The sequence below is a fragment of the Carcharodon carcharias genome, chromosome 20 (genome assembly GCF_017639515.1).
Source record: "Carcharodon carcharias isolate sCarCar2 chromosome 20, sCarCar2.pri, whole genome shotgun sequence".
NCBI classification, from domain to species: domain Eukaryota; kingdom Metazoa; phylum Chordata; class Chondrichthyes; order Lamniformes; family Lamnidae; genus Carcharodon; species Carcharodon carcharias.
Window position 1 is genome coordinate 24,464,640 of NC_054486.1, and position 13,979 is coordinate 24,478,618.

The 13,979-nt window shown below is 42.2% G+C and overlaps 1 protein-coding gene across 1 annotated transcript in view; it reads left to right on the forward strand.

Annotated features, from left to right (window-relative positions):
* itpka (inositol-trisphosphate 3-kinase A) overlaps positions 1-13,979 on the forward strand; it is a 77,482-nt gene that overhangs the window by 38,242 nt on the left and 25,261 nt on the right. The window contains exon 2 of the mRNA XM_041214742.1: positions 12,340-12,439. Within this exon, the coding sequence (XP_041070676.1) occupies positions 12,340-12,439 (100 nt within the window). The remainder of the gene's footprint in view (positions 1-12,339; positions 12,440-13,979) is intronic.

Below are 13,979 nucleotides of genomic sequence, written 5' to 3' on the forward strand. Positions count from 1 at the left end.
AATGGGGTTCAAATCCCACACAAGAGGCTTGAGCACAATATGTAGACTGACACTCACACTACAGTACCGAGAGAGCGCTGCACTGTCAGAGATGCTGTCTTTCAGGTGAAATGTTAAAGTGAGGCCCTGCCACTGCCATCTGCAGTGGATATAAAAGATCCCATGGTCCAACACCGTTCTTGTGACTTAAAGGCTATATCCAGTGGAATTCCAGTGACCTCACTACTGAGCCCCTTACTTTCCATGTTAAATATCAATGGTTTAGACTTAAATGTAGGGTAGTATGATGTTGCATGTGCTTGCATGCTATTGTAAATAAAGGTGCTTGGCAGAGCAAGGGTTAATGTGGGGCTGGAGAATAGCACCGCCTATGGTATGATGCATAGAGTCACATGGCAATAGACTGAGAGAACAGTCTAGAAAGAATACTCTGGAACCAGCCGGCATGGTAACAGCACCATGAATGACAGTAAACTGGGATCTGTAAATAGTTACAGATTAATAATAAGAGGTTCATGTTGAAATATACTAATCTCATGATCTCACCATTGAGACATCCAAAGAACCCATATTACAACATAGGGGGCATGATTAAGAAGTTTGCAGATGATACTGAAATTAGCTGCGTGGATGATAAGCGAGGAAGAAAGTTGCAGACTGCAGCAAGATATCAATGGACTGGTGAGGTGGGCTGAAAAGTGGCAAACAGAATTCAAGGTGTGAGGTAAAGTATTTGGGGAGGACAAACAAGGCAACGGGATACATAATTAATGATGGGTTATTGAGGACTGTAGGGAAACAGAGACACCTTGCAGTGCATGTCCGCAAATGCCTGAAGGTAACAGTGCAGTGGATTAGGTGGTTAAGGAGGCTTTATTAGCCGAAGCATAGAATATAAGAACATGAAGGTTATGCTAGAACTGTGTAAAACACTAATGAAGGTACAGCTTGAGTACTGTGTATAGCTCTGGTCCCGGCATTACAGGAAGGATGTGATCGCACTAGAGAGAGAATACAAAGGAGATTTATGAAGATATTACCAAGACTGGAAAATTTTAACGACAAGGAAAGATTGGATCGGTTGTGGTTGTTTTCTTTGGAACAGAAGAGACTGAGGGGGGATTTAGTTGAGAAGCCTAGATGGAGTGGATGGGAGGACCTATTTCCTTTCACAGAGAGGTCAATAACCAGGAGGCATTGATTTAAAGTAATTGGCAGGATTAGAGAGGAGTTGATGAGAGTTTTTTTCCCTCAGAGGTTGGTGGGAGTTTGGAACTCACTGCTTAAAAGGGTGGTAGAGGCAAAAACCACCATCCCATTTATAAAGTACTTGGATAAGCATTTGAAGAGCCATAAGCTACAGTGCTACATATCAACAACTAGAATGAGATTATGCTGGATAGCTCATTTGCATCTGGCCAAATGGCCTCATTCACTGCTAAATTTCAATTATTTTTATGATGCTCTATAAAATCCAGAGAGTTCTCTCTGATGCCCTCACCAATATTTATCCCTCAGCCTCCACGCCTAAAACAGATTGGCCATTATCATATTGCTATTTATGAAAACTACCTGTGTGCAAATTGACTACCATGTTTTGTACTTTACAATGGTGACTACAATTCAAAGTACTTCAATGGCTGTAAAGCACTTTGGGACATCCTGAGGTCATGAAAAGTAAGTGTAAATGCAAATTCCCCTCCTCGCTGCTTTGCAAGACTCACCATTGCTTTCCTGCTGGACCAAGGAGAACCAGCTACATCATGTTTTGACGCACCCTGCTCCTTTTGGCATTATCATACTCCTATTTGTTTTAGGTGATAACTGCGTCAGGCCTACGACAAAGGTGTTAATGGAAAAGAAAGGCAAATCATGTTGCAAAATTCGAATTGTAACAATGGTGTTTAGTAATGTAGGGCAAGATCTATCGAGATCAGAATCTGTGCAATAGCATTGTGGTGAGTTAACCAACAATTTCGGCACCTGGAATTTGAATCTTGGCTCAGTGTGATCAATATGCTTTCAACATTTAGCTGCTTGGGGCTGATTTTCAATCCAGGGCCAGAAACCTGACGACCAGATCATTTCTGGGTTCGGACTCAGATTTTAGATGCGCTAATTGAGCCCAGCACCCAATTAGAGGCACTGAGCATTACCAAGATGTGGGAGCTGCGAGCAGAGCATGAACAGCAAAGGCAAATGGCAGCCATGGTGGGGCCTGCTGTTGTCTTGCAGAAGGGAGGAGGTCACACCTCGGAAGACCAACAGCCTCACCTCACACAAAAATGGCCAAATGACCAACCGAATAGTACTACACCACAGCGGGTGCCAAAATCCCCCAGTGCCAAAGCTTTCTCTTCTTAAAAACAGGTTCGCTTAATTGCTCCCTGCATTGCACTCGACAGCTTAGCACTATCATGCAACAGATTTGTCAGGTTCAGCGATTTTCAATTTGAAAATCGCCTTTGGCCCTTCCCCAGCCTGTTAACAAACTCCACAAGGAGATTAACAGACTATTAATTAGAGGTGTGCAGCTTCCTGACAACCCCACCCTCGTTGTAAAAATTCCCACATGTCCCGGAGGCATTGGGACACTGACATACCATCTAGGAGTGTATTTCCAAAGCCTGCCAGTGCTTTTCTTATTCCTATGGGCGATTGACAATCCTGGTCTTGCACTGACTGTACAGCATCTCAATCCATGTGCTTATGAGTCCATACAATCGACCTGATGGGTCAAATGGCCTCCTTCTGTGGCCTAATGACTCTGACTCCTGGTTAATTTTAGACCGTTAATTCTTATTTGATCCACACATTTGGGGATTCTCAGTCTAGCTGTACAACTGAATGGAGCATTAATTACAGGAATGTTGTTGAGTGCTAGATTGTCAGATCATACACATTGTAGAGTATGAGTTTTGTACTTCATAAGATTACATAGAATTTACAGCACCAATTTGGCCCAACTGGTCCATGTCAGTGTTTATCCTCCACTCAAGCCTCCTCCCATCCTACTTCATCTCACACCATCAGTAAAATCTTCTATTCTTGTCTCCCTCATGTACTTAACTAGCTTCCACTTGAATGCGTACACATTTTACCTCAACCACTGAAGTACCATAGCGGGCATAGGACTTTCAGTCTATATATGAAAAAAAACAAAAACAGAATTACCTGGAAAAACTCAGCAGGTCTGGCAGCATCGGCGGAGAAGAAAAGAGTTGACGTTTCGAGTCCTCATGACCCTTCGACAGAACTGTCAGTTCTGTCGAAGGGTCATGAGGACTCGAAACGTCAACTCTTTTCTTCTCCGCCGATGCTGCCAGACCTGCTGAGTTTTTCCAGGTAATTCTGTTTTTGTTTTGGATTTCCAGCATCCGCAGTTTTTTTGTTTTTAAGTCTACATATGATGTTGAGTATTAACCCTTCAGTTGAGATATTCTGTTGGCTATAAGGCTCACAGTTGTTGCAATGTGTTACATTGTATACGAATGCAATTTACCCAAAATCAACCATACCCACACCAAATATTGAGGAACTTTAAGTGCAAATTACATCCAGCACAAATCGAGTTTCCACAATCTTATGCGCTGGTTTAAAAAAAACCCCTTAAATATACAAAAGAGTGTCATTTAATTGTTTAACTATAACATTTTAAAAGACTGCTCAGTTGCACTAGTTCATGGTAAATTTTACATTTGATGTTATGCAGATGAGTTTGAGTGGTAACTTGAGAAAAATGTTCACTTTGCAAAGCGAATGCAATTTTGAACATAATTTGTGCCTGAATAGCCGATTGGGCCCAAAATGGAAACAACACGGTGGTTATTTTGAGGAACAGGTTGGCGCTCAATGTGTTTTGTTTAGTATTAAGTTATCAACCCATGTCCTGTTTTGAATGCTAGACTCTCAGTTTCTATCCTACGCTCAGCACTTAAGTCTGCAGCCATTCTCAGGGATGAGTAACGGGCTGTCAGCTGGTACTCTGTCTACTGGGCACTGCAAGATGCACCTTTGAGAAGTGGGAAGTCCTTCCTTAAATCTCTTCGCCTCTCCACATCTTCTCTAAGATGCCCTTTAGCTCTTTGACAAAGCTTTTGGTTCACTGTCCTAATGTCAACTTCTTTGGCTCGCCGTCAGCTTCTGTCAGAATACGTTCCTTTGAAGCCCCTTGGGACACTTGCTCAAGAAACTTGACAAAGCAGCCCAGTTGATTGGCACCCCATCCACCAACTTAAACATTCCCTCCCTCCACCACCAATGTACAGTGGCAGCAGTGTGTACTGTATACAATATGCACTGCAGCAACTCACCAATGCTCCTTCGATAGCACCATCTAAGCCAACGACCGCAACCAACCAGGAGTGCAAGGGCAGCAGAAGCATGGGAGTATCACTACCTGCAAGTTCCCTTCCAAGCCACTCACTGTCCTGACTTGGAACTACATCGCTGTTCCTTCACTGTCATTGGGTCAAAATCCTAGAACTCCCTCCCTAACAGCAGCACATGGACTGCAGAGGTTTGAGAAGGCAGCTCACCACTGTCTTCTCAAGGGCAGTTAGGGATGAGTAATGAATGCTGGCCTAACCTGCAATGCCCACATCCCATGAATGCATTTTAAAAATGCAACGCCTTGAGTGAGTTATTGAGGCAGCAGTATTTCTGCCATGTGCCTTTCTGCCAGTGTTTTGTGCTCAAAGCTGTGCAGGGCAGCTTGTCTCTCAGACAATCATAAGAAAGGGAGGAGCTGCAATATGTGGAACTTCAAAAAAGCTCCCACAGGAACCACAGCAAAGTCATGCTGGAAACTGTGACCTCACACTGGGCGCAGCGGCTGCGTGCAGGCAGGAAGCGAGGTGAATGACAAGTATATATCACGGGAAAAGAACCTGCCACTTTACAAATAAAATAACTTTTCATCTGCTTTCTCTCTTTCTTTCCCGACTCATGCTGTAGTGCAGTGTTAGAGGTGCCAACACCTTCAAGTACCTTATTCAAGTGATGTGAGGATAGACGTTAACATTGACCAGTTACTCAGCTGTAGAGAGCATCACTGATGCCAACTCTGCCCAGCCAATCCAAGCTGGTGTTGTTTTCAATCAGTGCTCACTGAGGAGAGATCAGAAGCAACATCTCCAGCTAATTCTGTCTTGCCTTGACAAGATTCAGTGAGGCAAATTGTACAGGTCCAATTCTGCCACACCTGACACAGAGTTTAGACATGCTTCTTCTTTGGCTATATACTTCAATTCGACAACGGGCAATGTCTAGGATAATAATCCAGCGACTGTGAGTTCAGATCCTGCTATAGCACTTTGAGATGTGGCTGTATGGCGCTGGTGTTTATTCAGCAGAATAAGGATTGTTTATTGTTTAACCGAATGGAGTTGGTGTTTATTTAGCATGGTAAGGATTGTTTATTGTTTAACCATATAGAGTCTGTGATTATTCAGCATGGTAAGGATTGTTTACTGTTTAACCCCAATTGAGTTAGTGCTTATTCTGCATGGTAAGGTTTGTTTACTGTTTAACCATGTGAAGTTCCTTCCTGTAGATTTGGTTGGACATGGGCTTCTCATTATGCAGCTTGATGGACACCCTTATCATTGCATACTGCGAGGGCGCAAATGCTGCTGCTGCTGCTTGTTCAGTGTGGTGTGACAAAAAAAAGCCTCTATTATTGTTTGAGACCAGTCAAACAGGGGCCAACGAGAGCTGCTGGTGGCACATGTGTAGTGAATAAGGCGGCTGTTTCACAACTAAAACATACATGACCTTTTCTGTTTAGTTCTGAAACACTCGTTAAGCGAGTTCCTGTTTTGAATGGAGTGACATTTGTGGAGCTCAGCAACTGAGCTACCACAGCATTTGCATTTAAAATGTCTGGAGGAAGTTGTAGCAGAAAAACAAACTGACAGCTCAAGCCTCAGGTGGCATCAGAGGCGCGGGCACAGAATGAGCATGCATTGCACCTTCTGCCTTAATGTTTAGCTAATTGCTAAACCGCTAATGCAGCTGTATTTAAATGTGTTGCATCCTGTTTTAATTTGGGAATCACTATGAATTTCGAGACTAAAGGCAATGGGCAGTGGCGTTAACCCTAAGCCTCTCTTATTTTTTTAGCAGTTTTATAAATTGTAGCCCCTAGAAGTTTCAGCCAAGGCCACCTGCACGCAAACACTTAACACATTAATTTGAAGCACCTACCTGATTTTTACAGCAGTACTATCCTGTTGATTATAAAATAGTGTGGAGCGGAATTTCAGACAAAAGCTTAAAAGTAATTTCCCACTAATATCCCACAACATTATTTCAGGAACATATCCTTTGTAGAAACAGAAAGTGCTGGAAATACTCAGCAGCTCTGGCAGCGTCAGTGGAGAGAAAAACAGAGTTAATGTTTTGAGACGAAAGTCCTATCTGACTCAAAACATTCTGTTTCGCTCTCTACAGATGCTGGCAGGCCTGCTGAGTATTTCTAACGTTTTCTGTTTTCATTTCAGATTTCCAACATCCGCAGTATTTTGCTTTTAGATCCTTTGCAGAATCTAGTTAATTGCGTTTGGCAGCTGATGAAAAAGATGGCATCAGTGTTGGGACAGAGACTTCAGAAACTTGTCCCACAAATGTTGGGGAGAAATCAGATCGTAGTGTTTAATATGAAGAGTTTAAGTAGGTTAGAAACAGAAAAATAATTTCCTCTTGAGGTGCAGTGATCAGAACTGGACAGTGCTCTAAAATGGGGTCTAACCAGAACGTTATATAGCTACAACATAACTTCCATTCATTGGTACTTCACCAACCAACCCATTCCAACATGGAGCATTCGCAATAAGGTAGAGAAATTAACAGCGCAAATAGATGTAAACGGGCACAATATGATTGCAATTACGGAGACAGGGCTGCAGCGTGATCAAGGCTGGGAACTGGATATCCAAGAGCACTCAATATTTAGGATGGACAGGCAAAAAGGGAAAGGAGGTGGTGTGGCACTTTTAGTTATGGATGAAATCAGTGCAATAATGAGGGAGGATATTGGCTCAGAAGTCTAGATGTAGAATCAGTCTGGGTGGAGCTAAAAAAGCAACAAAGGATGGAAAACATTAGTGGGGGTTGTCTATAGGCCTCCAAAGGTAGGGGATGGCATTAAACAGGAAATTAGAGATGCATATAACAAGGGTGCTACAGTAATCATGGGTGACTTTAATCTACATATAGGCTGGGCAAACCAAACTAGCAATAATACTGTGGTGAATGAATGCCTGGAATGTGTATGAGATGGTTTTTTTAGACCAGTATGTAGAAGAACTGACTAGGGGACAGGCTTTCCTAGATTTGGTATTGTGCAATGAGAAGGGTTTAATTAATAACTTGTTGTGTGGGGTCTTTTGGGGAACAGTGACCATAACATGATAGAATTCTTCATTAGGATGGAAAATGAAGTAGTCCGATCTGAAACAAAACAGAAAATATTGGAAAAAAATCAGCAGGTCTAACAGCATCTGTGGAGAGAGAAACAGAGTTAACATTTTGAGTCTGTATGACTCTTTTTAGCTCTGAAGAAGAGTCATAGGGGCTTGAAATGTTAACCCTGTCTTTCTCTCCACAGATGCTGTTAGACCTGCTGAGTTTTTCCAGCATTTTCTGTTTTTGTTTCAGATTTCCATTATCTGCAGTACTTTGCTTTTATCTTAGCCCGATCTGAAACTAGGGTCCTAAATCTTAACAAAGGAAACCACGAAGGTATGAGGTCTGAGTTGGCTAAGATACATTGGGGAACTTCATTAAAAGGCATGACGGTGGATACACAGTGGCTAATGTTTAAGGAACTAATGTACGCATTACAAAAGTTATACATTCCTTTCTGGCTCAAAAACACAACAGGAAAAGTGGCCCAACCATGGCTAATAAAAGCAATTAAGAATAGTATTAGAACCAAAGAGGAGTCATGTGAAGTTGCTAGAAAAAGTAGCAAGCCTGAGGATTGGGAGCAGCTTAGAATTCAGCAAAGGAGGACCAAAGTATTGATTAAGAGAGGAAAAATAGAGTATGAGAGTAAACTTGCAAAGCAGACTGTAAAAGCTTCTATAAGTGTGTAAAAAAAAAAGATTAGTGAAGACAAATGTAGGTCCTTTACAGTCTGAAATAGGAGAATTTATAATAAAAAACAAGGAAATGGCAGAGCAATTAAACAGCTACTTTAGTTCTGTCTTCCCAGAGGAAGACACAAATAACTTCCCAGAAATACTGGGGAACCGAGGGTCTAGTGAGAAGGAGGGATTTAAGGAAATTAGTAATTTCCGAAAAAATTGTGCTGGAGAAATTAAGGGGACTGAAAGCCTATAAACCCTGAGGGCCCGATAATCTACATCCCAAAGTACTAAAGGAGGTGGCCATGGAAATAGTGGATGCATTGGTTGTCATCTTCCAAAATTCTGTAGATTCTGGAACAGTCCTGGCAGATTGGAGGGTGTAACCCCACTATTTAAAAAAGGAGGGAGGAAGAAAACAGGAAATTACAGACCAGCTAGCCCAACATCAGTAGTAAGGAAAATGCTAGACTCTATTATAAAGGATGTGATTACAGGACACTTAGAAAATAGCAACGGGATTAGACAAAGTCAACATGAATTTATGAAAGTGAAATCATGTTTGACAAAACTACTGGGGTTCTTTGAGGATGTAACTAGCAGACTAGATAAGGGAGAGCCAGTGGATGTGTATTTGGATTTTCGGAAATCTTTTGATAAAGTCCCACATAAGAGGTTGGTGTGCAAAATTACAGCACATGGGATTGAGGGTAATAGATTGGCATGGATTGAGAATTGGTTAGCAGACAGGAAACAGAGAGTAGGAATAAATGGGTCTATTTTTCAGAGTGGCAGGCAGTGACTAGTGGGGTACCGCAGGGATCAGTGCTTGGGTCCCAGCGATTCACAATATATATCAATGATTTGGATGAGAGAACCAAATGTAATATTCCCATGTTTGCTGATGACACCAAACTTGGTGGGAATGTAAGTGATGAGGAGGGTGTTAAGAGGCTCCAAGGCAACTTAGACAGGTTGCGTGAGTGAACAAATGCATGGCAGATGGAGTATAACCTGGATAAGTGTGAATTTATCCACGTTTATAGGAGAAACAGAATGCCAAGGTATTACTTAAATGGTGATAGATTGGGAAATGTTGATGTACAAAGGGACCTGAGTGTCCTTATACACCAATCACTGAAAGCAAGCACGCAGGTGCAGCAAGCAGTTAAGGCAAATGGTATGTTGGCCTTCATTGTGAGAGGACTTGATTATAGGAGCAAGGATGTCTTCCTGCAACTTGTACATGGCCTTGGTGAGACCACACCTGGAATATTGTGTACAGTTTTGGTCTCCTTACCTAAGAAAGGATATACTTGCCATAGAGGGAGTGCAGCAAAGGTTCATAAGGCTGATTCCTGGGATGGCAGGATTGTCGTATGAGGAGAGATTGTACTGACTGGGCCTGTATTCACTGGAATTTAGAAGAATGAGAGGAGATATCATGGAAATGTATAAAATTCTGACAGGGATAGACAGACTGGATGCAGGGATGCTGTTTCCTCTGGCTGGAGGTCTAGAACAAGGGGTCACAGTCTCAGGATACGGGGTAGACCATTTAGGACTGAGATGAGAAGAGTCTGGTGAACCTACGTAATTCTCTACCACAGAAGGTTGTGGAGGCCAAGGCTCTGAATATATTTAAGAAGGAAATAGATAGATTTCTGGACTCTAAAGGCATCAAGGGGTACGGGGAGAGAGCGGGAGTACGGCATGGAGATAGAGGATCAGCCATGATCATATTGAATGGCGGAGCAGGTTCAAAAGGCTGAATGACCTATTCCTGCTCCTATTTTCTATGTTTCTATGTTTCTAAACATTGACAAAGAAAGCCAAACTTGAAGTCTTACAACTTTGGTGTTCAAATCCTGTGCAAAATAATGGGATGAGTTTATTGAGTTTAGGGAAATTTAGAAAGCAGTCTAAAGCTGCCCACTAAATGCCACTAAACTGTCTTATTAAAAACATGCTAAAATATCCCTAGTGAAGTAAATGTGCTGAGGTTGGAGTTCCAATATGTTGTTGGAAGCAATGGAGAGGAATATTTATTCATCACCCTACCTTCAGAATTAAAGCCTGATGTACTGGGTATTGGCCACAAATTAATCCTACTTTCTCAAATATTCAGCTTGCTTACTATGCCTACTTCTTGCCTGAAGGGAGAGGTAAAATGTTTTGCACGTTAACAGAATCAGAATATAATAAAAAGGAGCATGAGCAGAACATGTGCTCCTCAAGCCTGCTCCACCATTCAATGAGATCATGATCTACATAGGATTACATAGGATATATGGCACAGAAACAGGCCATTCAACCCAACCAACCCCTGGCACTGTTTATGCTCCACTGAGCCTCCTCCCATCTTTTCCCATCTAAATCTATCATTGTAACCCCTCTATTCTCTTCTCCCTCAAATGTTTGTCTAGTTTCCCCTTAAATGCATCTATACTATTCACTTCAACCACTCCCTGCGAGTTCCACATTCTCACCACTTTCTAGATAAAGAAGTTTCTTCTGAATTCCCTAATGGATTTTTTGGTGACTATCTTACATTGATGCCTCTAGTTATGCTCTTCACCACAGGAGGAAACATTCTCCTCTGCATCCACTCTAACAAAACCTTTCAGAATTTCAAATAACTCGAATAGGTCATGCCCCTCAGCTTTTGTTTTTCAAGAGAAAAGAGACCCAGCCTGTTAATCCTCTCCTGAAATGTACACCCATGCATTTCTGGTACCATCCTTGTAAATCTTCTCTGTGCACTCTCCAGTGCCTCTATATCCTTTTTATAATATGGCAAACAGAACTGCACATAGTACTCTGTCACCTAACCAAGGTTCGAAGCAGGTTTAGCATAGCTTCCCTACTTTTCAATTCTAAACCTTTAGAAATAATATTGAATTCAACAACTTTAGGTCTTGACCTCCCTCCTCCATCCCCACCCCCTTTCTGTTTCTTCCCCCTTCCTTTTGTTTTTTTCCAATAAATTATATAGATTTTTCTTTTTCCCACCTATTTCCATTATTTTTAAATATGTTTAAATCTTTTATGCTCCCCCCACCCCTGCTAGAGCTATACCTTGAGTGCCCTACCATCCATTCTTAATTAGCACATGCGTTTAGATAATATCACCAACTTCGACACCTATGTGTTCTTTTGTTCTGTTGTCTGTGACATCTTTTGATGATCTGCTTCTATCACTGCTTGTTTGTCCCTACAATCACACCACCCCCTCCACTTCTCTCCCCCCACCCAACCCACCTTAAACCAGCTTATATTTCACCCCTTCCTTGGATTCACCTAGTTCTGTCGAAGGGTCATGAGGACTCGAAACGTCAACTCTTTTCTTCTCTACCGATGCTGCCAGACCTGCTGAGTTTTTCCAGGTAATTCTGTTTTTGTTTTGGATTTCCAGCATCCGCAGTTTTTTGTTTTTATATATTTATTTAGGCTAGTGCCTGGTTTGCTTTTTTTATGGTTTTGCTAACCAGTGGTGCGACTAAGAGTAATTGATGTATTTGTGATTATTGTATTTGTACATTGAGATCCCTTTACTCTTTACCCTGCCTAAACTTGTACCTTCCAGTAGTAAGCAACCTCCCCATTCTTCCTACCAACATGTGCCACCTTACATTTTTCTGACTTTGGTCTCAACTCCACTTTCCTGCCAGTTCCCCATAGCCCTTGGTTGCCCAAGAATCTCTGTCACAGCTTTGGATATATTCAATGACCTAGTCTACCCTGCTCGCTGGGGAAGAGAATTCCAAGCACTAATGACTCACTGAGAGAAGAAATTCCTCCTCATCTCCACCTTCAATGGAAGATCCCTTATTTTGAAACTGTTCCCCCTAGTTCTAGATTTCCCCACAGAAGCAAACCTCCTCTCAGCATCGACCCTTCGAGCCCCCTCAGAAATGTACTTGTTTCAGTAAGATCACCTCTCATTCTTCTAAACCCCATTATAGGCCCAACCTGCTGGACCTTTCCTCATAAGACAACCCCTTCCTCCCAGGAATCAGTCTGGTGAACCTTCTGTTTAAATTTAAATTTTCTGTTGTAGACTGAATGCCACTCATTGTCTGTCTCCCGCACCCCACTCTTTTCTCTCCTTTATTTTGTTCCCCACTTTCACGTAACCTGCATACAATTCAACATAGAAAGAGTGCTATATGAATGGTGCTTTTGTTTTAACGATGCTGAGAAATCTGACAGAGGAGAGGCCTCAATTTCTCTCATCTTGTTTTTGCAGCATAAACCCTGGCGGAAAGCTAAAACAATAGTGCACTGCTCACCCTTCATGGTCTCCTTCAAGAAACAATATTCATGGATTCAACTGGCTGGTCATTCAGGTAACTTACCTCTTTTTAAAAAAATTTATTCTTTCATGGGATTGAGCATTACTGGCAAGGCCAGTATTTGTTGCCCATCCCTAGCTGCCTGTGAACTGAGTGGCTTGCTAAACCAGAAGGCAGTTAAGAGTCAACCACATTGCTGTGAATCTGAAGTTACATGTAGGCCAGACCAGGTAAGGACAGCAGATTTCTTTCCCTAAAGGACATCAGTGAACCAGATGTGTTTTCAATGATAGGACTATAGTCACCATTACTGAGACTAGCTTTCACTGAAAAGAATTTAAGTTTCACCAGCTGCCACAGTGGCATTTGAGCCCATGCCCCACAGCATTAACCAGTGACTCAGGAAGACTAAACCACTACACCACCATCTCCCCCTCTGGGCTATGTTAATCTAGAAGTAACCTTCATTTGAGAATGACATTTGTCTTGCTGCCTCCTTTGAACTTGTTATTGTCATAGAGTAAAACAGCACAGAAATAGGCCCTTCAGGCCAACAAATCTGTGCCGGCCATCACTGCAATTAAAGGAAGAAATTTCTGTTGTAATCAAAGAATGAACTTTCATTTATATAGCATCTTTCACCGCCTTAGGGTACCCCAAAGTGCTTCATGGCCCATGAAGTGCTTTTGAAGTGTTGTAATGTAGGAAAACACAACAGTCAATTTACACACAGCAATCTCCCACATTTAGCAATGTGATAAAATATGATCTGTTTTAGTGCTGTTGGTTGAAGGATACTGGGGAGAATTCCCTTAATCTTCTGCAAAATAGTGGCATGGTATCTTTTACATTCAGGGGAAGACAGGGTTTCAGTTTAACTTCTCTGACAGGGCTGCCCTCCCTCAGCACTGCACAGGACTCGCAGCCCGATTAGGTCTCCAGAGTGAGACTTGAACTCACAACCTTCTGATGCAGAGATAAGAGTGCAACTGACTGAGCCTCAACAATTGGCTCATTTCTGTGGCTAAGTCTTGTAGAGCTGAAATGGATTCATGTTAACAGCCAGAGCAGAGATTCAAAAGTAATATATTCTGCTCAGAAACATTGATAACATTTCCAGCAGTGAGCAAAAATGTTGACGCTAAAATTTTCAGGTTTTTGGCATGAACGAAACAGGTTGCCCATCTTGTGCTGCTGTGGGCAGATGTGGTTGTTGATCTCAGTGTGACTATTGGGTACTCTATGGTCAGAGTTGTCACTTCCTGTTTACAATTTTCTCTGGTGTCCGTGGGCGTTTATTTTGATAATTGTCTCCACATTCAAGTGCCATCAGCCCGGGTCAGTTTCTCTAAGCAGTCATGTTTTAAAATAAAGCTCAATTCAACAACACCATCCTCCCCCACCCCTCTTCCCCCGCCAACCCTTTTAGCTTGCTGCCCAATGCTTTAAGACAGTGACCCTAAGTTTATACCCGCCAACTAGCTACCATTCATTTAATCCCACTGGTAGGTTAAGCTGGAATGCTTGCCAGGTTTGCGGAGGGCTGCGATTCCTTGCAATCTTGCCACCGATTTACCGCTCCAATCTCCTGATT